At 42.1% G+C, this 26,258-nt stretch overlaps 1 protein-coding gene across 3 annotated transcripts in view; it reads right to left on the bottom strand.

The window, feature by feature from the left end:
- FHOD3 (formin homology 2 domain containing 3) overlaps positions 1 to 26,258 on the bottom strand; it is a 415,861-nt gene that overhangs the window by 153,982 nt on the left and 235,621 nt on the right. For all 3 annotated transcript variants that reach the window (XM_040587702.1, XM_040587700.1, XM_040587701.1), the window contains exon 6: positions 18,183 to 18,277. In XM_040587702.1, the coding sequence (XP_040443636.1) occupies positions 18,183 to 18,277 (95 nt within the window). The remainder of the gene's footprint in view (positions 1 to 18,182; positions 18,278 to 26,258) is intronic.

The raw sequence follows: 26,258 nt of genomic DNA, 5'->3' as shown, positions 1-26,258 counted from the left end.
GACAAGCCTGGATTAGGTTCTTTATCTCCCAAGTGAGACAATGGAATCCCAGAAGTACCACAGAGTATCCTCCTAGCTCACCAGAAACGTGATCAATCTTGCCACAAGTCTAAAAATATCAAACAGCAATGTGTAAGATAACTGAAATCAAATATATGCCTACATATTCCTAGGAGGCTGTAGCTACCAAGCTATAGGTAGGTTTGCAGCAGTGATGGTGAGGACAGGGGAGCAGAGCCCAGATTTCTCTTCATTTGACTCTTCTCAGTGCCCTACTTTGAACCTGAGGACTAAACACCTTTGACCAAGCCACTGCCGTTAGATGTGCCTTTATTGTGTTATTATTGAATATGCATTTCAGTTTCATTATTGCCAGAATGAAACATATTTGAGATGCAGGATTTCAGAATTATTCAGCATCTGGGACTTGTATAGTTTGTAGCCAAGTAATTGCCACAGTCGCTCAAAGAGCTTAACCCACAGAAGCATGAGATCATAATCAGCAGTGATTTGACTTGCATCATAGATCAATTCTGGGCTGTTGTTTCAGTTCTTTGGGAGCAGTACAGATGGAAAGAGGGAGAGAGAAAAGAAAAACAAACCAAACCAAACCCCAAGTCTTTCTTTTTCCTGAAGTAACCACAACAGATTACTCCCACTTTCTTCTGAAGTCAAGAGTAACTTCAGGCAAAAGCGGTAAATACAGTGATGCCCTAACAAGGGGCAGCAGTTCACCAAAGCAGTAAAATAAACTACTGCAAAACATGATCCTTTGGATCCCAGAAAACTCAACCGAAATGCACTGCGGTAGCTGTGTGACGTCTGACGTGAATAGATCCTATGCATTTAGCCAAAAGTAAATGAAACTGAGATTTGATCCTTTCACCTCTGAAAAGTTTTTGAAGGGGTGACTTTATTGAGAGTACTATAATCACACTGAACTCTTACTTTTGGTGTTATTTTGCCTGTTTAGAAATTTAGAAATACTTTAGGAAATGTTTCATGGTAGGCTCTCACAGCACTTGACATGGAACATTTACTTAAACATCTAAAGAGTTCCATAAAGTATCATGGAGCAACTCTGTGAAGGGCATTAAAGGTAGCACCACAGTGATCATGGAAATGATAGGGAAAAAGTTGTTTGGTTTTTTTTTTTTTAATTTTCCAAGGTACTGCATACACGCATTTCCTGTCATGAAAGTAAAATGTCTCAAAATATCTGAAAGAATATTTTAGGTGTCCCTATATGGATTCAGTTGTACAGTTCTTGACTGAATAATTCTAACAACAATAAATTTTCTCAACGCATTAGAGCAAATTAAGAGTCTTGATAGCCAGTCGCCTGCTTTAACTATGAAAATAAGATCACAGTATCTGGAAGAGACTGGATTTCATTCTTGCTGCCAGAGATGTCTCTGTACTGCCACTGGGTTATAAAGCAGATCTGCCTACATGCATAATGCCAAACTAAAAATCTTCGCAAACTGAAAGTCCTACTATTTCTTCCTGTTACTGAGTCATGGTTTTTTCTAACCCATATATCTGCACTACGGTTCATAGGAGGACCAGTGCTGCTCTAGTTCAGCATAACCAACTATAACTTGTGCTCTTAAATTGCCTCCTTAATTGCAGCCCTGAATATTTCCTTAGAGCTCTTAGAAAGTCTCTGGCTATTACCAGAACCTTTTGTATCCACCTGTTTACGATGGGAAGGTAAAGGCTAAAAGGCAATTTAAAGTCTGGAGATGAGCAAAATTAATCAAGTAACAAAGTAAAGGCGATAGGTTGCTATAGTTTCACAAAGACTTGACATTTGCAGCCCCAAAGCAATTAGTGTTCTGGCCCCCCTAGAAAAGAAAACGCGTAAATCTACTACTTTTAAAAATGGAGGCAGACAGCAGCTGAGGCTTAACTATTTTCTAACGCATCTTCCCCAGCCACAGGAGTGGGACCAGGTTGTGCTTACCAGGCTTTTTGAAATCCGTGTTCTGGAAGTGTTCCTCAGCAAGCTGCTGAGCAATTTCCCCCCTGGCACCTTGCACTACTGAGGAACAGAACATAACTACAAGACAATTAATGCCATCACTCAGATTAAGCTAGGTGCATTAAAAAATATATGAGTCCAAAGAGTATAACTCCAGAGTACATAAAAATCCCCAAACTGACGATGTATTTCATCAGATGTGCAGAGAGATTGATAGCTGCATCAGGCTACAAATATCTGATGCTAAAGGGTAACAGCTGCATAACGGAGGACAGCACATCTCAGCTCACATCCATGACCTGTGCTAGGTATTAGATGGAACAGCTGTTTTAAAGCACACAGTCCTGCTCAACATCATATTCTCCCAGCAGGTTTTGCTCGTCCTGTGCACAGCCTATTTATTCATATATGTGTATGTCTGCTAGGTGGTGCTGTGGGATGGCTTTTCCGAGGCAGAAAAGGCAGCTTGCTTTTTGTTCCCCTCACTGACATTTTTTTCCTTCTACTAGAGAACAGCAGCTGCAGTGTTTTCTGTGTCTCGGTCACAAGATGTGTCCTAGCTGGTCTCCTTTCTTGTTCTTTACTTGCTGCAGGCATGTGGCAGCCACCACTAATGCTGCTGCTTCTCCAGAGCAGTCAGAGAAAATGCATGTGTGTCAGCATTCATCTGCATGCACCCATACCCACGCAGGAAAGCAGAAACCTCAGATGGAGGCAGGAGTTATTCAGATCTACTCTAAAAATTTTCAAATTTTCATTTTCCTTTGGTTCTAAATATACAGGACATATAAGCAAACTTTTTACTGACAAAGCGTGATTTAAAATTAAATCAGACACACAAATTAATGTTTCATGGTTTCAAAGGAAAGGGTAAGTTTAAAAGCTCCTGATGCTCCAACAAGTAAAATACCTCCCTTTTTTCCTCTCAACCTGCAACTTACATGCCTGTGGAAAGGCAACCTACTGCAAAACCTTTAGAAGGTAACCCTCTGAAGTAGGTAGTAATGTGAAGTATTCTTCTGTAGGCTTAACTTTTGTCTGGAACTAAAGAATAACTGCAATATCAGGATGCTATCAGTGCTTTAACATCTATAGTATCATAACTGATGCAGACTGGGATTGAACTATTCAGACCTGTCAAAACATGTTGTGCTAATGACCTGTAAGTAAAGGCAGCCTGGTGATGTCCATCTGTTCCACATAACTTCGTGTCTGTTTAGCCAAAGATGACAAATAATCCTAACCCACCCTTCTGAGCAAAAAGGGAAGAAAATCAAAACAACCCCCTAGATGAGTAATTGCAGTAATACTATATCAGGTGATGACATCAGGAAAATCTTGTGCTCAGTTTTCAGATCCTGTCCCATGGCCCAACGCCTTGGGACACCCTCTGAGCACTTGCTGTTGCTATACAAAACCCACCCTACTAAAGGACAAGGCTATCCTGTTTGACATATACTGCAGTTTCTACTTTGTGAATTGACATTTTCTGTCTGATGTGCTGCTCTGAATGTTGACCTTCCACTGTCAGAAACCAAACCTGGGCATTCATGTTGCATCCCCACATCAGAAGGGGACAACAAGGAAGTGAGAAGGGCCATCATGCAGGCCAGTGATGAAGGTTGAAGTGTATCATGTTTCTAAGTAAACGTGGCACAAATCTCACTATCAGATCCACAGCTAGTACAGATGTCCATCAGAGCAAACCACCAGGCAGTGCAGATCTGGAAGCAAACCTACCTTCAGGTGATCCATCATGTCTTTCCCTCTACAGCCATGCAGAATCCTTACTACAGGGGGCTGTACACTTCCCATGCGTGGAAAAGTGGCCCAACAGCCATAAAATATGAAACCAGCATGTATATGGGGATGTTAGACTACAATGAGGAATACAAAAAGCAGCAGTGACCTGAGCACAGAGCACTGCAACCCACCGAGAATGGCTGTGACAAAGAGAACAAAATACAAAGAAATGGATTTCTATTCTTTCTATTTAAATGAAAACTTGGTGAACAGAAACTCAACCCACATGGGATTAACAATTTTGAGGCAATTCCATACATTAATAACTGTGGGAATTTCTTGTCCCATTACTGCATTTCCCATTTATATTCTGCAAGACAAGCTGTCATATGCAAAACCTGACTGGGGAAGGACTCAAACTGCGAGTTAACGAAGTGTTGCATTTCCATCCAAAATCATAACAATAAGATGCTTAGTCAATGACACAGTGAAATTTAAAAAGTACAATGGAGAAAAAATGGCTTCTGAGAGGATGCTTGAATTTTATTACTAAAGAAGGAAGCAGCTACACGCTGCTGGAAATTTAAAAGACAAAGCATACATTTGCTACAGTACTGTGTCTTCTAGTAAGAAGAGGAAGTTCAAAAATAAAGGGGGCCAATCTATAAAAATCCTATGCTGGCTGAGGTAGTAACAGTATTTTTTATATTGAACAACACATGCTTGTTTTCATTAATGTGGTCTTCAAAAAGGAAAATGGGGGGTAGAGGTGGGTGGGGAGGTAGGAGGGGAAACCAGAAAGCGCCTGAACTCCTTGTTTGACTGCTGTGATCAAAGAGGATCAGAATATGGAAAGAGAGTACACATCCAGATGAGAGTCATTTCAGTGTATCATGCCAGCCAGTTACGGAACCTGCTGGTACACTGGAAATTATTCTGAAAATACTTATAAACTACCACTAGAGGACTGCAGAGGAAAAAAAAAAACCCAAAACAACCAACCAACAACAAAACAGAACAAAAAAATAAACCCAAAACATATCAGAGAACCTTTTCTTTTCATCATGATCTTATGAAATGTAGAAGAAGTTCACACATTTTATGAAACGTCTTCCTTTGTAAGGACTAGTCCTGTAACTGAGGAGACCAACATAAAATCTATGAGGTAACCACGATGAGTCCTAAGGCAACAACCTAGTGAGGCACCCGAGCTGGCTGCAACTCAGAGATTCCTTGGGGTACGCTACATGCGGAATATAAAGCCATCATATATGTTTTGGTGGTTTCCCTTTTTGAGACAGCTTTTTTTTTTTTAATTGTTATCCAAGTACCTTCAGCTAGTAGCTGTTGCTTTAAAGAACAACTATATCTAAATGAAGGAATGACAAGCATTTTTTAGTGATGCCAGAAGGACAAATATGGTAACAATTAGTATAAGGTTCAACTTTCACCTACGTATCTGTCTTCAACACGTATAATCTGTCCTTCCACTCCCTCACGTTCTTCCCCCAGGGCTCTAAAATCCAAATACCAATTTTCCAGATGAGGGACCGGGTCACAAAGGGATTTGGAAACTGGTTCAAGAATGTGCCTGGAAACTGGATTCAGCCTCAGTCTCCCAATGTATGGACTCCCTCCCTAGTCGGGCCATTCTTCCAGGCTAAGCTACAAGCAAAACACTGGTATATTAACTGCTGTGTTGGCTGAACTGTCTTGGATCTGGTTTACATGACACTGCGAAAAATGTTGGATACCACTTTCTTTGCTGCAGGCAGGATTCCACTACTGCACTGTATATATGGCCACCAGGAGAACAGATAAATATAAGAAGAAAATTAAGATCAATTTAAGAAGAAAATTAAAGGTAATGCAATATTGATTAATACAGTTTCTGTCTCAAGGAGTCTCCAGAAAGACAGAACATTCAGAAAAAAAACCTGAAAGAGAATCCAGAAAAAGATGGATCCTAAATGCCTCACGTAAGCAGACACAGAATACACAGCGGATTCAAATCATGCTTTTATAGGAGTACCAGATCCTTGAACAGTCAAAAATTTGAACAGACTTTGTGTGGAATTTCTGCTGTTGTTTCCTCAAAAACTGTGCTTGCATTTCTGCAAAATCTTGGAATCTACACCAAGAGTGCAGTTCTTCTCAAAAATTGTTAGTAACAGGTGAGAGAAAGAAGCAACTTGGTAACAAAGTCTGAGTCTCCAAAAGTTTACTATAAACAGTGAGAAAAATGAAGTGATTAATAAAAGCATCCTAACCATATCCTATAAATGAATTAAACTATGCTTGTCACAGAATGAATACCGTAGATAAACACGTGATAAACATGTCATGTCAACCCAAAGGTCTGTTAAGATAAGGAAAGACTGCCTACATCCTTCAAATCTAAGTGAATAAGTAAAAATAAACCATAATGCCCTTCAACAGTCATAAAACCCCAGAACAATAATACACACCAGAATATAAATGTATATTTATGTATATATACATTTATATACATTTTTATATATATATATACATTTATATATATAAATGTACAATATAAACCAGAATCAGTCATTGAGCAGACTGGTACAACAGCTAGTTTAACATACAAACATATTTGATAATACATGCAGGTGTATCAGACTGAAAATTACTTCCAAAGTCTTCCAATGTCAGAAGCTGTCTTGGAGAAAAGGGCTCAGGGGAGCAAGGAAAGTTTGCCAAGTGGCTTCCCACCAGGATGCCTACACTTAGGGCTACAGGTAGGTGCCTGCATGAAGAGGCACTTTAAAAAAGGTTTCTGTAACAGTGCTAAAACCACCAGACAATTGGACAACAACGTGACTGATTGGACCAGACCAAAGGGAAATGATTACAATTAAAAAAAAAAAAAACACATGAGGAAAATGAAAGGACGCACTTTATTGTAAAGCACCTAAACAGTTCTATGATTCTGTGATTACCTTGACTTTTTGTATACACTTAACTATTAAAAAGATTAAAAAACTACATCATCTGACCTTCACTAAAGGTCTCAGCTAACAGATTTGAATTTGGTGGTATCTCAATAACTGACTATGTACCAGAGCAGCTTTCCTCGCTCTTCATCAAAACTCTCTAATAGCTCACATGCCCTCTATCAAGTATCATAGCCACTGCCAGAAAAGACATATCCCTGGATCACCTAAAAGCAACAGAGACCAGAAAAGAGTCAACTCTGCAAACTGAAGCATTATGCATCTCAGTTCAGGAAACAGTGCTTCCAGAAAAGATTCAGACATAACTGCTTATTTTAATTTTAAAACACTCCTTAAAAATGCAGCTTACTGAACTCCTGACTTTGAACTAATAATATTTCTACCCTGCAAAATATAACCTTAGCTATCTCAAAAGGTTTGGCATAATGATCACAATGTTTTTTTATATTGGCCAAGCTGATTTCTATGTTTAGATATGCATAAAAGTCTCAGGTCTGTACTATAAGCCTGGATTATTATCACTTGCTTTTTTGTCCTTGGAGCAACTCTCATTTTTTTTCACTCTTCCATCTGACAACTTATGGTTGCAAATTTTCTACTTTTCTTCTTCAGGCAATTGATTTTATAGTCAAAAAACCTTTCATGCTGGTGGCTTCAAGCATGCTGGAAAAAAGTAGGCTCCATTTTCTTACATCTCCTCCCTCAATACAGACAAACTTTCCAACTGCACCTTCTCTTTCCACAGGAATGCTGGATGTGATGCCTGTTAGAAAACACTAGTAGCTACTAGAAAAACAGCTAGGGTCTGCGGCATAATAATTTGCTCACAGCTGAATGGTAACAGACCTGTGACACTAAATTACTGTAGTGAAGGACACCAAGGTAATTCTAAAAGCTAGCACTGACTTCTAGGTTGTTTTCCAGTTCTTCCTCCTACCTAATTTTAGTATAACACTTGCTTTTTGCTTTCTTCACGCCTTCCCTTTACAACAAGAAATTTGTACATCTGCATACATGCATGGCATTTTCTGGGAATATTTGGACATACTTCACTCATCACTAACATTTCTCATGCAGATTTGAACAGATGAGACAGAGTGAAAAGTCGGGCCTGAAAATTGGTCGTGTTGTAGGCAGTTAATCATTACATTTTCTCATTCTACACTTTAAACGAGTTGAAATCAGATCTCTGATATGCTAGGGGGGAACTGTGAATTTACTAGTATCACCTTAATCTACATGAGTTCATTTTGAACACAGAAAACTGCGTCTTCAAAGTACTCAGAAGTGAGTGCAACAGACAGAGCTACAGGAATGGTTATTGCTGCAGGAAAGGACTACTACAGACTCTCATGTCTGATACAATGACTTTGAAGCCCACCTAGAAATACGGTTGATAAAGAAGAGTAGAACTCGTAGCAGTCTGTCTGCTGAGTTGGATACACCAAAGCGAGTACATAATGTAGTCTGCACTGGCTGGTATATCCTATTCCAAGTTTATTGCAACATCCTGATCCTTATCTTCAAAGCACTAATTACATACAATTCAAAATAAACTCTGTTCATGCAACAGTGCCAATACAGTTTCTGAGTGAAAGGGGAGGGAAGCTCTCCGGCGACCTGGATGAGCGTTGGCTGGCTCAAGCCCTTCAGAGGCAGGAAGCAGGAAAGTTCCTATAAATCCAGGATTTTGTTTCTCCCTGACACACCCGTTTTCATAACAACAGTTCAATAGCCAAATGCACAGCAGAATAAACGTAATGGCCAGCCGCTAAGCTGACGCGAACGTTCAGAGTTTCACTGAACTCAAAGCAGCTCTGCCTGTTCACTATGGCTCACGCTTTCGAGCGCAGGGCAGCCCATGGGTGAGACCGCACTGATTTTAGGACTTGAGGGATGACCTCAGCTTCTCTCTGAACCCTTCCAGAAAGCAAAGGAGCCTGAAAGCCTATAAGAATGACACCTAACTGACATTTCTGCCTGGGCTAGACGTGAAAACAGGACAAAACTTCAGGCTTATCAGAGTTGTGGCTGGAGGTGAGAGAGACAATGCAACCCATATAGCTTGTATGTTAGCTGTATGTGGGGTCTCGTTTGTCAGAGTCTCCAAGACAGTTTGTTAACCATCAAGGCAGCAGACTGGGAAGAAGACAACATGCGAAATTAATCATAGTAGGCCCCCAAGCTGTGTAATTTTTCCTGGATGTTTAATTCTTCTAGCTGGCCAGCTTTTCTCAATCACCTTCCAAACAAATAAAGAACAAAGTGCAAGACAGTTTTACAGCACAGCTTCCTGCTCATGAAGATCAGGCATATTCCTATGTATATTCGTTCTCACCATCCAGGCAATGTTTACTCAGAGTTGGTCACCCATACACAAAATGATTTTTTAAATATATCCCCAGAAAAAATAATGAGATGCAAATACGTTGCATTTCCCAGACCCTCAACAAGAAAGTATACTATCCAAGTTTTGGTGGTGATTTAATTCAACGTGTGTTGGACTTTAGTACTAATAATGCTACTATTTTGGTCCTATTCATATCTGGTAAGCACCTTACATTTGTAACTTTCTCCATGACTACAAACCAGGTTTTGGTATGTATTTGTAGACCCATTTTAATATTGATTTGCATAAGATTTGATGAGAACTTTCCTGAGAAAAGCACAAATTCATTATATGGTATTCTCTGCTCTGCTTACGACTTCAATTGAGCACATGCATGAATAACTTCTGAAATGGAGACTGATTTAATCATGTTCTTAAACTAAGTGTTTACCTCTACATGCTTTAAATGATTCACTGGTAAAAACAATTTTAGTGCTTTTTGTAGCTAAGAATATTTCTCTCAAAATTTTCATGAAATGACTTAACCATATGCATGTTTTAACATGTCACTGGCATCATGCAGGAAAAGCAGCCCTACTGGACTTCCCTTCTATAATCAACAAATTCAGCTGCTACAACTATGTTCTGTTTGAATGTTGTGGGGTTTTTCCTTTTGCTTTGAAATAGGTTTTCTTCTTTTTCTTCGTCTTCTTTTGGATTGAATTACATCTTCAAATATTCAAAAAGTCATTACTTCAATACCAAAGAAAGCAAAAGATTCATAGAAGGCACTGGGAACAGCTTGCTAGTTAAATTATTTAGCCTTGCAATCTAGGACCCAGACAGAAGCAAAGTAGAAAACAAAAATTAAAACAAGATGTGAGATAGGAATCTTTAATCAACCTCGTTGTATCAGCCTGGGCCCAGCATTCCACCCTGTCTTCTGAGGTTACCCAGTACCACTTTGAAAATGGATTACTTTCCACTGAAAACAATGCCAATAAGGGGTTTTCACTCCCCTGGGGGAAATTAGAACAGCCTGGATCATCAAATGGGGAAAAAAATAATCATTATCAGTAGCAGTCAGAAATGAGTGGAAACAAAAGGTGAAATCAGACTCTGGTTTTGGACCACTTAATACCTTAGACATGCCTTTGAAGACTGAGGTGGAGTGGCAAAAGCCTGTGGGTTTGTGATGCAAAGGAACATATGCTTCTCTAGTGGACAGTATAAATACTTGGGCTTTTTCCAAGATGTTTGGTTCAGATATGTACTTTTTGTAAACACTCGGTAGCTAGTCCTGGAGAGGGTAAGGCACTGATATGCACACTTTCTATTACCAGGTCAGAGGGAATACCAATACATATGAAAGATTATATATATTAGCTCATATAGGCTAACAGATGAAAAATACATTATAAGGACTTAATATGGCTTAGTGCATATATGCCTTTAACCTGGTGTCCCTTGCTTTAGGTAAGAGAAATTTTCCAGCAGCTCCTGCCATCACCATCAAACTGAGACTTTACCTGAAGGCGATCCACCATAGAGCACCACTTGGCTCTGGGGTGCCAGCTGCCAGCATAAACAAATGCCTCAGGCCCCTTTACAACCAGGCTAAATATAACTTGTAATACAATGCAAAAACTGAAATCCAGCTTCTGCAGCAGCAATGTATAGCTGGCAGAAACATCAAAAGTGGTGAAATATTTCCCACATGCTATGAGGTTGAAACGTATGTTACGGCATGTGGTCAGTTAAGGCAACACCCTTGAAAGGTTAGTTCACCCACTTTAAAAAAAGAGAAGAAAAAAAAAAGGTAAAAATTAAGAAGCCATCCTGAAGGCATGGTTGACTAACAGTCATTGACTCCTACTTCTGTCTTTTAAAATCAAACTATCTGAATGTTCCATGCTATCAACAAATGCTAGAAGAAAACTTAGTTGAGACATATATTTCTTATTTATGTTACTTCTGGCTTATATAAGATGGTCAGAGCCTTGGCCCTGCTATAGCCCTCTTCTGCACTTCTGCAGCAGTACATTGCTGACCTCAGTTATGTATTCAAGTTCTCTGGAAGCCAAGAGCATGTAACCTATAATAAAACATGTAGTTAAATGCGTTGCTAAACAGGAAACACTGATGAATTGTAGCCTATATATGATGAAATGGTAGTAACGTACATTTAAATTGGGATAATGCTGTAAATGTTTTATGCCAGGGATGTACTAGCCATTGATGACTGGAAAGCAGCGTACAGCCAGTCTGTGAAAGGCCAGTGGCGCACATCAGCATGGTCACACATAGTTGGATGTGTCTTTCAAAACACCAGCAATGGCCCTAAGAGTCTGAGATGTGCTGATAATGCTCTTCTCTTTAAATAACATGGCAGAGGAACTGCTATACTTCAAAATTCCAATCTAGCACCTATATGATACGAATCCGAAACAGAAGGCTCTTTCTGCCCAGTAACAAACAAGACATGTAATGTTAACTTTCTTCCTGCTTTCTAGCTCCTCACCCTGACACCACTGGTGCCTCTCACCCAGCATAAAAGCAGCAGCAGCAGTGCAGTCCCATTGTTGGAATTTTAACCACCTCCCTAGTAACTTTATTCAGAGCAAATGCAGACAACAGCGCTAAAATTATCAGCAACTTCTGATAATCCCTCTATATAAGCATCTACTGATATTCAGAGGTAAAATGCCACAGAATTAACAATATTAAGGACTACGATAGCAACAATCTAGACAGGCTTTCAGTAAGTTGTTTATAGTTCTTCTTTTCCACTAATTTCAAATTTTATTTCCCACCCCCTTCTCCTGTCCCTGTACAGAAGTACTGCTAGGTGCATAAAGTGATATTGGAGCTGGGTACCAAAATTCTAGCTGGTGTAGTGCTCAGTGTGCCAGACCTGAAGATCCTCTGCTGAACATGTGTGTTTCACTGGGTAAGCACATGTAATAATACACTACTCCAAGTGAGCAAGCGTGACAGAGCCAGCAGCCCTGCACAAATAGAGCAGAGCAAGTAACAGTGAAGGGTCAAAACCATTACGGAATTTAACCACCAACAACAACAAAATAATCAGTGGAAAAGATTAAATAGCCTCCACTGCTGAGTATATTAAACCTGGTCATAGCTTTTGTGGAGGCAAGAAACCATGTGTCGCAGCTGTGGTAGCTGAATGACTGTATTCCTCCTGCATCCGATTAGAGGGATTTGTCCCAAGAGTTAATTGGCAATTTCACTATTCCTTTTTTGTACAGCAGTGTTCGCTGCCTTTGCTGAGAAGGCACCAGCATAGCAGGGCTGCAAATTAAACCCTAGGTGTGTTGCGAATTCCAGGGGTTCATTTTTCACAGAAAGTCAAAACCACCTTTAAGTGCTTAAAGCAGCTGTCCCACCACACTCTTGACAGCGAGCCTGCCTTACCTTCAGTTAGTTTTTGGCACACAAACAGGGACTTAGATCTCTTCCAAGACAGTCAAGGAATAATGAAAAAGCAACTTTGATGCTACCTGAAACCAAACTATTCAAAGCACATTGACTGCATTCCTCAGCTGCAGGCACCAAGCCAAGACATGGAGATAATCATTTGGGCTGGTGATGGGGGAGGGAGAAAGAAGCTTAAGGACCTGAGAGCTGAAGTATTCTGGTCAAGAAAATCTAGACAGAATTTAATTTGTAAGGTAGCAATACAGTCATGATTCTCCCCCGTTCCACTGCCAATAGGTGCATTAGAGAATTAAAAGCACAGGCAATTTTTTTCCCCTTTTTTGCTTGTCTCATTAACCTGTTCCACACCAAGCAAACCATTTCTCTCCTGTCTTTCACTGCCTTTCCAACTGTGGCTAACATTCTCTTTCAAGTTGGCAAATTGTCCAATGTAATGCCAGAAAACAGTGGAACACTTCACTTAGGGAAAAATTTTCTCATTTTCTCCCAATTCCAAACCATACCCTGTGAGCCTGAGATTTGATAAGCATGATTGTTTTACTTTCACATATCTATCAATATAAGTACAAGGTAAATCCGTTCTTTCAATAATGAAGCATCTTTTCTTCGACTTGATAATCTGCTGCAGCAGTGAAGTTTGCACGTTGGCATTCTGTAGTGGTTGAAAAAGGCCCCTGGGATACTGAGTTGTTTTTCTCCTTGTGTTATGAAAGCTGTCAGGGGAAAGGGGGAGAGCAGCAGCATCTCTGTGTCATCAAAGCATCTAACAGCAACTTTCCATGACTCAGCCACTTGAAGTTCCTGGAAATTTCTTAGTATTTCTACGCTATGGATTCAACTCCACCAACTACAGCAACCTCTGAGCTGGCAGCTAACATACCCTGTTCTGGCAACTGTGTCATACAGGTCTATCCTAAACAGGTCTATGTGGCAAGAGCAGCAGCAGTCGCTGCAGGCCTTAATAAACTTCCTAAAGCTGGAAAGCCAAGAAACTAGAGAATTATGTATTTGTGGTTTCACCTACCCTATGGCCCCTCAAGATGGCATGCCAGCAGAATCTCTGTTCTGCTTCAACTTCCAACCAGGTGGCCTTAAAAGTGGGTTGCGCACTATATAAATCACTATTCCATCCGAGAAGACCAAACACAGTGGCATATATTCTGGCTTTTGTTTTTTGTCTCCTTGTATGTAGGGACCAAGAATCCCCTGTAGGTAGGTACCAGACTTTGGTAACAGACTTTCTAGGGCTCTTCAGGCACAAGAAAACATTTTTTGCACTGTTTCCTGCAACTTGAATTGAATCAAACAGTCAAAAGACATTTTAGTAGTGTTAGAGGGACCAAGACAAAGACAGACAGAACCACGCTCCTGTAACAGACACCACAGAGAATGAGGTACCTTGGACCTTAGTGACCAACAAAAGCAGGACTCCAGTCCCCATGCTCCAGCATCACAATCAAAAACAGTTATGAAGCTTTAATAGCCATAGACACCCACGAGCAAGGTGTGCAAGGGGAAACTACACTACCAGCACACCATGGTTACTGAAAAAAAAAGACTGGTGTTTGTAGTGGGTGACTCTGTTAAGGGGCACTGAGGCGCTCACCTGCTGGCCTGACGGGCAGTCCCGTTAGGTATGCTGCCTGCCAGGAGCTAAGGTCTGAGAGGGTGCCACATCTTGTCAAGAACACAGAGTACTACCTGCTGCTACTCTTTCACATGGGCATGAATGATGCCGCAAGCCAGAACCTGGACAGAATCAAGGAAGACTATAAAGCCCTGGGGGTGAAAGTGAAAAATTTTGGTGCCCAAGTTACTGTTTCTTCCATTTTACCAGTAAGAGGAAAGGATGCAGCAACTTCTGGCTTTGTGGTTGGTGCTGTTGTGAAAGTTTTGGCTTCTATGACAATGGAACATTCTTTGACTAGAGCCTGTTAGGGAGACATGGGTACTCTCAAGATGAGTACCAGAAGGCCAGCCACCTCAAGGGTGTGCGTGGCTATGGTGGAGCCTCTTGCATCCCTCCTGGGAAACCTGACCTGCATGCTCAGTTACCTCTCTGAAATGCCTGTACACCAACACATGCATGATGGAGAATAAATAGGAAGAATCAGAGATCTGTGTGTGGCCGCAGGGCCATGATCTCATTGCAATCACAGAGATATGGTGGGATAGCTTGCATGACTGGAATGCTGTCATGGATGGCTAGGCACTTTATAGGAACGACAGGCCAGCAATGCAAGATGCTGGAATTGCTCTTTATGTGAGAAAGCAACTGGAATGTATTGGGCTCTTTCTAGAGGTGGATGTAGAATGAGTGGAGAGCTTCTAGGTAAAGATTAAGGGGCAGGCCAACATAGGGGACACTGTTGTGGGTGTGTACTACAGGCCACCTGATCAGGAAAGGGAAGGAGATGAAGCCTTCTACAGACAGCTGGAGGTAGACTCATGATCACAGGCCCTGGCTGTCATGGGGGACTTCAACTACCTTCATATCTGCTGGAAAGACAATAGAACTAAGCACACACAGTCCAGTAGGTTCCTGCAGAGCACTGATGATAAATTTTTGACACAGGTCTGGAGGAGCTGTGTGGAGGTGAGGCGTGCTGCTGGACCTTGTACTAACAAACAGAGAAGGGCTGGCTGGGGATGTGAAGGCTGGGGGCAGCCTGGGCTGCAGTGACCATGAGATGGTGGAATTCAGGATCCTGTGTGGACAAAGCAGGGCAGTAAGTAGGTATTAAGCAGGTATTACAACCCCGGAATTCAGGAAAACTAACTTTGACCTCTTCAAGGACCTACTTGGAGGAATTACAGGGCTTAGGGCTCCAGGAGATAGGGGGTTGTCCAAGAGAGCTGGCTAATATTCAGTCATCACTTCCTCCAAACTCAAGATCCGTGCATCCCTATGAGTAAGACACCAAGCAAAGGGGACAGGAGACCTGCATGGATGAGCAAGGAGCTTGTGGCAAAACTCAAACAGAAGGAGGTTTATGGAATGTGGAAAAAGGGACAGGCCACTTGGGAGAAATATAGGAACATTGTCAGACCATGAAGGGAGGTGACAAGGAAGGCTGAGGTCCATTTGGAATTAAATCTGAGAAGGCACGTCATGGACAACAAAAAGGACTTTTTCAAGTACATCAGTAGCAAAAGGAAAACTAGCAAAAAATGCGAGCTCGCTGCTACATGAGATAGGTGCCCTGGTGACAAAGGACACAGAGAAGGCAGAGTTACTTGGCTTCAGTCTCTACTGCTAAGGCTGACCATCAGGTATCCCAGACCCCGGAGGCAAAACAGGGAGTCTGAGAAATTGAAGAATTTAGGCAAACCTGACACCCATAAATCCATGGGCCCCGATGGGATGCTCCCCTGAGTGCTGAGGGACCTGGCAGATGTTATTGCCAAGCCACTCTCCATCATCTTTGAAAGGTCATGGAGGACAGAAGAAGTGCCTGAGGACTGGAGGAAAGCCAGCATCACTCCAGTCTTCAGAAAGAGCAAGAAGGAGGACCCGGGAACTACAGGCCAGTCAGCCTCACCTCCATCCCTGGCAAGGTGACAGAAGAGCTCATCGTGGAGGTCATCTCAAAGCATGTGGAGGAACAGAAGGTTATCGGGAGCACTCAACATGGATTCCCCAAGAGGAAATCACACCTGACCAACCTAATGGCCTTCTACGATGGAATGACTGGCTGGGCAGATGAGGGGAGAGCAGTGGGTGTTATCTACCTTGACCTCAGCAAAGCTTTTGACACCATCTCCCATAAAATCCTCACATGTAAACTCAGGAAGTGTGGACTAATGAGCGGGCAGTGAGGTAGATTGAGACCTGGCTGATGGCAGAGCTCAGAGGGCTCTGATCAGCCCCACAGAGCCTGGCTGAAGGTGTTCCCCAGGGGTCAGCACTGTCCTGCCCTGTTCAACTTCTTCATCAATGACCTGGATGAAGGGACAAGCGTACCCTCGGCAAGTTTGCTGATGATGCAGAACTGGGAGGAGCGGCTGACACACCAGCAGGCTGCACTGCCATTCAGCCAGACCTGGGCAGGCTGGAGAGCTGCGGTGAGAGGAACCTCATGAAGTTCAGCAAAGGCAAGTGCAGGGTCCTGCACCTGGGGAGGAACAACCCCACGCACCAGTACAGGCTGGGGCTGACCGGCTGGAAGGCAGCTCTGCGGAGAAGGACCTGGGAGTGCTGGTGGGCAGCACATTGCCCATGAGCCAGCAGGGTGCCCTGGGGCCAAGAAGGCCGATGGGATCCTGGGGGCATTAGGAGGAGGGTGGCCAGCAGCTGGAGGGAGGTGATCCTGCCCCTCTCCTCTGCCCTGGTGAGGCTGCATCTGGGATGCTGTGTCCAGTTCTGGGCTCCCCAGTTCAACAGAGACAGGGAACCACTGTAGAGGATCCAGTGGAGGGCTATGAAGATGATTAAGGAACTGGAGCATCTCTCCGTTATGAGGAAAGGCTGAGAGAACTGGGCCTGTTTCGCCTAGAGAAAAGAAGACTGAAAAAGGGTCTTATGAAAGTCTATAAGTATCTTAGGGGCAAGTGCCGGGAGGATGGGGCCAGGCTCTTTTCAGTGGTGCCCAGCAACAGGAAAAGGGGCAACGGGCACAAACTGCAGCAGGGGAAGTTCCTTCTGAATATGAGGAAGAACTTCTCTGTCAGTGACAGAGCACTGGAACAGGCTGCCCAGAGAGTTTGTGGAGTCTCCTTTTCTGGAGACATTCAAAACCCATACGGATGTGATCCTGTGCAGCCTGCTGTAGGTGAACCTATTTTAGCAGAGGGCTTGGGCTAGATGGCCTCCAGAGGTCCTTCCAACCTCGAACCATTTTGTGATTCTGTGACATTAGGAAGCATTTCTTTACAGAGGGTGGTCAAACACTGGAACAGGCTTCCTAGAGAGGTGGTTGATACTTCATGCCTTCAGTGTTTAAGAGGCATTTGGACAGTGTCCTTAATAATATACTTTAACTTGGTCAGCCCTGAAGTGGTCAGAAAGTTGGACTAGATCAGGGGTCCTCAAACTACGGCCCACGGGCTGGATATGACCCCCAGGGTCCTCAACCTGGCCCCTGGTATTTACAGACCCCCCCGCCGGGGGTTGGGGGGGAAACCAAGCAGCCGCAGATGGCTGCCTGACACTGCATCCACGCTCCGGCCCCCTGGTTAAACAGTTTGAGGACCCCTGGACTAGATGATAGCTGTAGGTCCCTTCCAACTGAACTATTATATTCTGTTCTAAGAAGGAAATCACTCTGAATTGTTCTCAACAGTGATCAGGAAAGTTAAGCAGTAGAGAATGGTGAAATTTTAGAAAAGGACTTGCATTCACAGAATGGAAAGGGAAAAAATAACACCCCAAAAAGTCATTCCAAAAAACTTACTTGGGAACTGCAACTGCAAGACCAAAAATATCCTATCCATGTTGAACTGCAATGGCAGCACAGACAGTAACAAGGGCATCTTTGGTATCTTTGCTTTTAAAAGCAGAGGTTGTGCCAACAGCATAGAAGAATAGAAAAGTAACAGCTCAGTGTGCCCTGCTTTCCACACAGAGTGTTATGTTCTTATTTAGAACCTAACACACAGTCGGTTTATAACCTAAATGCATATGTAATACAAATTAAATCCTTTTGAAGAACTCCAAAAACTTATAAAATGAGAATTTCGGAGAGCATCTTACCTTTGATCCAATAAGTGTGTACAGCCATTGGACGGTTTCATTATGATTTATTACTCCATTCATACCATCGACATACAGCATTATCTGGCCCAAAGCTATTGTAAAGAAAAGAGATAAAGTATAATCAGACATTGTGAATACTTTTTATAATCATAAGCACTGCTGGCAATTTTCTGTAAGCAGGGTTTTACAGAGACATGGAGAGCTGAACTAACAAAAGATACATTGGGCAAGATTGTGCTGGAAAAAGTCCTGAGCAACCGCAGTAACTTTACTGACTTAATCTGGATGGTATCATTGTGAATTTAATACAGGGGCAAGTACAGGCACTTGCTCCTTCCTAGAAGATGCCACGTTTTATTACCCCAAAATCTGCAAACAGTATTCTACACATTGCTTACTGTCACAATGGTTCCATATGATGCTTTACATCTTGTAAGCCAAACTATTAACATTTGTTTCAGCACCATATAATGTTTGGAATTAGTATATTTGGATTAAGTTGACAGTTTCAGTGAATTCCAATAATATGAAATTAAAGCAGGATAATTAACACCAATAAGGACAGCAAACATTCACCATTGCACAGTGCTGCATTGCAAATGAGTTTTGGATTTTATTGAGAAAATACAACCACCAAAGCATGGTTAAGAAAGAAGCATCTTTATTCATTTATTCTAAAGCATTTACAAAACAACATTTCAAAACATGCAGTGAAATATTTTGTAACAATAATTCCATAGTTTGCAATCCTGATAATATGAGACTTTCTAGAGACAGCAGCTATTAAATCTTTTCTGACTGATAAGGACAGACATTTTTTGTAAGGATTATGAGAAGTGGATTAGCGAAATTCATCTATCATCTTCAAAAGTTTCCACTGTCAGATCTTCTGCTTTATAGCAGGAGATCAAAGCACAGTGGGATGAAAAAGAAATCACTGATGTAACACCTTTCAGCACAGCCTGTTGGCATAACAACTCAATTATCTAATGCACAACCTGATGAGCCCCTAGTACACTGCTTGGGGGAGGGGGGAGGGGAGGAGAAGGGAAACCACAGGGTGAGGAACATTATGATGTTATTAATCTTCCAAAGTCATCCTGAATGTTTGCTAACTTTTGCACAGGTTGTGCACAGTGCAGCATTGTTTTCCTTGAGGGCAGATTTTCAGAGACACGAATGTTAGTCAAGCACTTCAGTACCCCTATAGCTAAGCAGCTAACTTTCATGTTTACATTCTTTCTTTTTTTCTTTGCTCTAGTTGGTTGACTTACAGTTAAAAAAACCTGAGGTACTAATTTCAGGTACTTCTATTCCTTGTCTGATCTGTAACACCAAGCTAGAAGCAAAGTCACTCTACACAGTCAATGAAGACGCAGAAACGGCGAGCCAGGGGGTTACGGCAAGGAGATAACTGGTGTCTCAGGCAGGCTGGGCTGCCGCCGGGGTATGCCCATCTCTCTCCACTCCTCCTCTCCAGGAAGCAATCATTCAGCACCCTCCAAAGACACGTGCCTTGGGTAAATGAAATCAGGTGGGAGGGATACAAGCCCAAGTGTTAAGGTAAAATAAAAGATGTAAGGCAGTCAGCAAAAAGAGATAATATTTACACTGCCTGAATAAATGGCTGCTTTGAAGCATTTCCTTGCAGGTAAAGGAAAGAGGAGAACACTGCTATCCCATCAGTAATCAGAGAAAGTTCTTAATTCTTGTTTTTACTTCCTTTCAGTGCTTAAAAGATTTGGCCCTTGATCTGAAAGAGATCTAGTCATGGTAAAGTCACCAACTCCCCTTCGCCCCTCCCCCCCCCCCCTTTTTTTTTTTTTTTTTCCCTTTCTTGCAAATTCTTAGATAGAGGGTGAAAAGATTTAATTTGAATTTGAAACAACTTTGAAGTCTGCTTTTAAAGGGAAAACATGCACACAATACAAAGTTATTCCACTGCTTATACTTAAGACTAGTTAGAGTGGATGTGTAAGTGAGATCTGGGATGCCTTAGTCTTCAGCGTTTTAGACATGACTCTTCATAACAGCAATAGGTTAAGGCAAATCAGCCAGCCTTAGAAAGAAGCCAAAAAAAGTTTTAGGGATTCCTAACAAATTTAATTTGCTACCACTGATCTTGCATTCTGAACCCCTCCCACCACGTCTTTTTTTTTTTTTTTTTTTTTCATTATCAGTGGTACCTTAAGTATATGGCAGTGTCTATATCATTCAGTGACAGAATGGGTCTTTTGGGTATAGGTGAAAAATTAGTAACATATGAAAAAATCACTACTGCTGCCACTTCAACAAGTGGCCAATAAGTTTCACAGGACAAAGAGTTACAAAGGACACCACAAAATGATGATGACGAAGATAAGGCTTGCTATGGAGCCATGCTGTCCACATGCAAGGCATGAATCCAGTAATTATCTGCCACATATCAAGCTACCTGCTGCTGCCAGACCTTGGCATGGAGCTTGATATTGCTGTTTCCCGTCTTCAGGGGTCAGAAATATGAAAGCAAGACATTGCAGGCTGGGTTGAGGAGAAATCAGCTTTCATTATGAGGAAGAGTAAGTTAGGAAGGATCTGTATGTACTTCACACAAAGCTGATGCCTTTTAAGTTCTTAGGAAAAGAAGTCCACAAGAAGAGCTGAAAGAGGGAGAACGCTAGTTTCATACCACGTCAAGTGTCTGTGCTAGGGAAGCAAAGGTAACACCTAGCAACCATACAACACAGTGGCAAAATGGAAGAGGCCACCAAAAACACTAGTGTACGAGCAGGCTGGTGGACTGGAGGTTCTTGAGCTCTCCCAGGCTCAGGTCTGGCCGAGTGGAGCAGACCAGTTTTGCACTGCATGGAGACAGACTGGCCACAGAGCACTCTGCACTGTTTCCTATTCATTGCAGCTTTTCTGCCCCATGGACAGCCTGCCTCCTGGCCCACACTCTAAGTCTGCTGAAATGGCTGAATGCAGTGCAAACTCCACGTGCCCCCCACCCCACGTGTGCGTGCCGGCATGCACACACACCCACCACCACCAACATGCAGTGCCCTGCCAAGAGCAAGCACACTAATTTGCAAAGCAACCTGTTCGGAAGGCTAATCTAGTCCAAAATCATTTAAGTCCGCATTATACGTTTCTTCAACCGAACTCCTTTTTTTTTCACTGAAAAATGAGGAGGCTATTTAATCCATTTATTCCCATCTCTCAGCTATCCAGAGTTCTTTTTGGAAGTATATCAACAACCTACTTGCATTAGGAAAGCTTGCTATTGTGCAACAGGGGGCTAGGAAAGGGGGGTTTAAATACGGAGCACACAATTTGGAATTTCTTTGTTCTCACCACCCTTGTCAAACCCTTAATCTTATGTGAAAGTAGTGTGTGACTTTACCCATAGCTATTTTCAAGTGGAAAATTGCTGGATTTCTTAGGCAAGGCTTAGGTTAGAGAAGGACAGAGCAGCCAGAAACTTCATAGATTTCTGTAAAATAAGAGGTTTAAGAAAGCCTCTAAAAATGTGCCAGTATTGGCGCTGATACTCTTCTGGGATCTTTCCTGTATAAAGTTAACTGGACCAAAGGGGAAAAACTGTAGCACAAAACATCATCACAGGAACATCACTTTAAGTAAGTAAAAGTCTGTTTTTCTCACCCAGAGTGTCAAAAGTTTCAAAGCTGTTTCTTGCCCACACACCTGCTCCTGTAATCTGCCCTATCCGCTTCGTATTTTACCACAAGACTACCTCAGAGAAAGCAACAGCGTGGAATGAGCAGAAACACTATTGTCTTACCCTCTCCTACAAGTCAAAACCTCATTCATCATGCCAAGAATTACAGCAGGGATGGGTTTTGTGACTGCCTTTGTTTCCATCAGAATAAGCCCATATACAGGGTGAAGCAGGCCAAAGCCGGACACTGTCACCACAGGTTTCAGCTCCTTGGAGAAGCTTCTGTCCCAGGTTCATCTAGCCCTTCATAACCAGCAGCCACAGTGCACGCGACACTGTATGCAACAACGGGTGAGCGTGAATGACAGGCAGAGCTGTGATGAAACTAACGGGGAGGAACTAGCTGCTGACAGTCATCTTTCTCATTGCCAGTTGAAATCTTATCACCAATGAGAAATTAATGGTCTGTGTGATTCCATTTTAAAACAGATTACTAGCTTACATATGGTATCCTGGGCACCGAAAAGGCATACTCCATTAAAGTACGCATCCTGATCACGAACAAAATTTCAATACCTGTCTCATGAGGGATCCCAGGAGGGAGATAATACAGTTATCTAAGTATTCTGTTACTTCTGAAGAAAAAGAACCTACCTCAAACTTATTTCTCTGTGTTTGCTCTGAGAGGCAAGAACTCAGCTACCACTGGGACTGCCTTGAACACAAAATCTCCAGCTCAGCTCAGCCTGACACACTGGATGCCAGGAGCTTCTACTTTTGCTTATAGCACATTCCCACTGACAGTGCTTGCACATGCACCCTCACGGAAGAGCTTATTTTCTCTGTAATAGCCAAGGATACTGGATAGTTTTTTCCTGATGAGAAATCGTTATTAAATACAACTTTTGTACCATCCAGCTACTTGAAAATGGCCAGAATTGCAGCAGAGTTCCTTGCTTCTAAGAGGTGACATCAGATAAAATAGATGACCTGGCCTCTCCACTGCTTCTGAAATGATCCTACAAAGCAGCACTGTGCCAAATCTTATGACTCGCACTCATTCCACAGGACTAGAACCAGCTAAAATTTTTAGGTTTGAGGTTTTGTTTGTTTTGAGTTTTCCTCTCTTACTATTTGTACAGGTTGGTTTTAGCTTCAGTGCAAAATCTGCAGTTCATACACCTATTCCCATTTCTTTACTCCTGTTGAACATATCTGTAATGTCATCTAGGATGGTAAAAACAATCTTATTCCTGGCCACAAATGCATGACTATTTTCTTTCTCATCCAAATGTCTTTAAATCCCAGCTCTTTACTTAATCTTGTCTTTTTACCGTCTGTTCATTTGTTCTTTCCCTTATCACACATGTCATGGTTGAAACACACTTAGAAATTAATTTTCAGAACTCCCATATTAACCATGTACTAAATTTGTATTAACTGTATTAACCAATAACTGAACGGTTTTTTTTTTCAAAAAAAACACATCACAGAACTAATGTCATAAACTAAAACTGCAAAGATAGTTCTGTACAGATTTACACTGCTAGTGTAAATCAGAAGTTCTTATGCTAGCTGACACAATTTAAAGTCTACTTTTTGGTCTTACACAGTACTTTAATAGCTCTTAAGTATTTGGAAACGTCTGCATGCTAGCTTTAGACCTAGAGTTATTCAAAGTTCAGATCTTTTGCAGACACAAAGGGTTTCTAGATGAATTTTTTTTCCCCCCCATTTAATGGCAAAACAAATGAAGAAACAATAAAACTCATATGGGTTTTAACGCCAAAAAATGTGTGACAAAAGTGACAAGCAGGATTTTCCCCTGGATTACAGGCTCAAGGGAAGCTGCTGTCCGGAGGCCATCCTTCGGCAAAGCCAAACCAATCAGGAAGGCTGGACGCACCACTCTCCTGTGCAACCAACACGGCTTCCTGCAGCACGCTCGAGCCCTGCAATGTACGTTGCTGGCTGTGATTATAACCAAGTGGGTACACAGGCAGCATGCTGTAACTTGCCCTTAAAATCACATCTTGTTTAAAAATCAAGGTCAAGCTTAGCAAGAAACAAAAATCCTTCCTTTACTTGGCAGCTAAAAATGTGCCTTTGCCGTTATTTTAATTCTAAAGAGACAGCACGTGTATGTTTAAACTCCATGCTTAACGCTGGGTTCTTAAATGGCACTGCCTAGCAATAGTTTCCACTATCCACAAAAGCCCGCAGGAAATACTGGAGGAGATTTTTAACTCTGACATTCCTGACACAACGGAGAGACCTTTATATCTGTGTTATTATTATTATTCCATTCTACCTAATGGTCCGTCTTTAACAATAACCTTAGTTTTGGTGAACCCCAGGTGCCACTAGCAAAGAAACCCTCTTTCAGTGCTGATTACTACGTGAAAACAAAGGGGAACAGGCTGCTAGCTCTGGACTCGGAGCAGAGCTTCAGTCAACCCAGAGTCTTGAAAACATGTCCAAGTTTTGAAGCCTTGATGACATTTACAGTCATTCGTGCTGCAGGTACTCAGAAGTCATCCGCAAAGAACACAGACAAACAGTTTGGGTCCCCAAAAATGGATTGTTGATAACAACTCGACAATAAAGCAGGCGCAGGGATCACAGAGCACTTACAAGTCCAATTACTCACTTTGAAAGCAGGTAGTGACTGTGGTTGGAAGCAGGGGGGTAGTGAGTCCCCTCCCCTTCTCTTTGTCAGGGAAAGGTACCTGTGCCTCCACAACTTGCTGTTCTGAGGCTCCTAAACTAGAAGAGCTCTAGCTGTTATTTCAGCCTCACCACACCCGGCCTACTTCCCAGTGGTTCTCAGTTGTCCCCAGGGTTGAAGTGAAGAGCAATGCAGCCCTTTCCCAAGGGATGGCCAACGCATGGCAAGTCCAGGACTGCAGAAACCTCTGACAGAGTTTTCTCCTCTTCATGTTTCCTCTGTCACCCTTTTCCTCTGGTGTTTCTCACTTTAAAAAACAGCGTGCAGCAAGGTCAAAGGGCATAAAGCAGCTTTAATCAGCTCAAGTGTTTAAGCCAAAGCTGGTCTTTTACATATACCACACAACACCTGCAGTGCACAAGCTCCACCAAAGCCAAAGGAGCACCTCAGAATTGCTCCTCTTCCAATATTTCTTTTGTGATATTTCTTACAATTTACTTGAGTACAAAGGAAGATTAGACTAAGAGATTACCAGAGAGATTTTCTTGTGAGGTGAGGTATTTGCAAAAGCATCATGCCAGTGCAGGACACTACCGGTGGAAATACTGAAGAATTAGCTCCAATGGGTTTACATGCAACTCCCAGCTATGACTTCTTGTACTAAGTACTGATGCTACAGCAAAAGAGAAGTGGTTTCGGTTTGGGACAGAAATTAAGATCTGCTGTAAGGATGAGGTGTCTCTTCTCATCTCTCATAAAAGAGTTCATACATTGATTTCAGAGAAGACTCATCTTTAAATGTATTTTAAACTTTTTATAATGGGTTTACCATGCTTAGGCATCCAAGCACTTTACAACAGAAGTAAAACTGAATCAGAAGATCACAGGCTGGATGAGGTTAGATGGCACCTCTGAAGGCTGCCGAGTCCAACCCTCTGCTCAAACCAGGGAAATCCCGAGCAGGTTGTTTAGGACTCTGTCCAGTTGGGTGCTGAATATATCTCTTGGGTTGGAAACTGTACAACCTCTCTGAGCAACCTGTGCCAGTGCTTGGTCACTCTCACAGTTGTGGTGGTTTTTTTGTGGTATTTTTTTGGTTGGTTGGTTTTTAAGCATAAATCAAACTTCCCATAGTTCAGCCAGCGCCCATGTCTTGCCTCTTGTCCTTTCACTACGCACCACTGAAGTCTGTCTTCTTTACTCCATCCAATCATAGACTTAGTCCCTACCAGAATATTTAAATTGAATTCAACTGAACGTAAATTGAATTTTAACCCATAGTTAAGAAACAATAACTACACTGAGCTAGAGGCCACAAAAGAAAATTTACCTTAAATTTAGGATAAAACTAGGGAAAATTAGTGAGACTTCCAAGTGACACCTTAGCCCTTCTATTTGGGAGCCGGTTGAGTAATTTAGTCTGGCAATGTGCTAGGTGTGATGCATTGCAAGGCCTTTCCCTCTCCATTAATCATGAACATAAGCCTTTTGTCTGTGTAAACAATACTAATCCTGACTTTGAAGGTACAAGGAGGGTAACACAAACCAACCTTTGCAGAATGGAAAAGATAATTTCTGCAGCTCCCTTTCTTGAACTCCTCAGACACCTATTTACCCTGTACAAAGAAAGGACCTGCAGGTGCTAGCTGTCTTTTATCAATCATTGTCAATTACATACACCACATCAGTTTGGAATTCCAGCACCTCCTTTACATGCCAAAAAGCTAAGCCTTGAGAATGAACTCAG

Source organism: Falco naumanni, chromosome 3 (assembly GCF_017639655.2).
Source record: "Falco naumanni isolate bFalNau1 chromosome 3, bFalNau1.pat, whole genome shotgun sequence".
In the NCBI taxonomy this organism is placed as follows: Eukaryota; Metazoa; Chordata; class Aves; order Falconiformes; family Falconidae; genus Falco; species Falco naumanni.
Note: the sequence above shows the minus strand (reverse complement) of the source record. Positions and strands in the feature narration are given on the sequence as shown.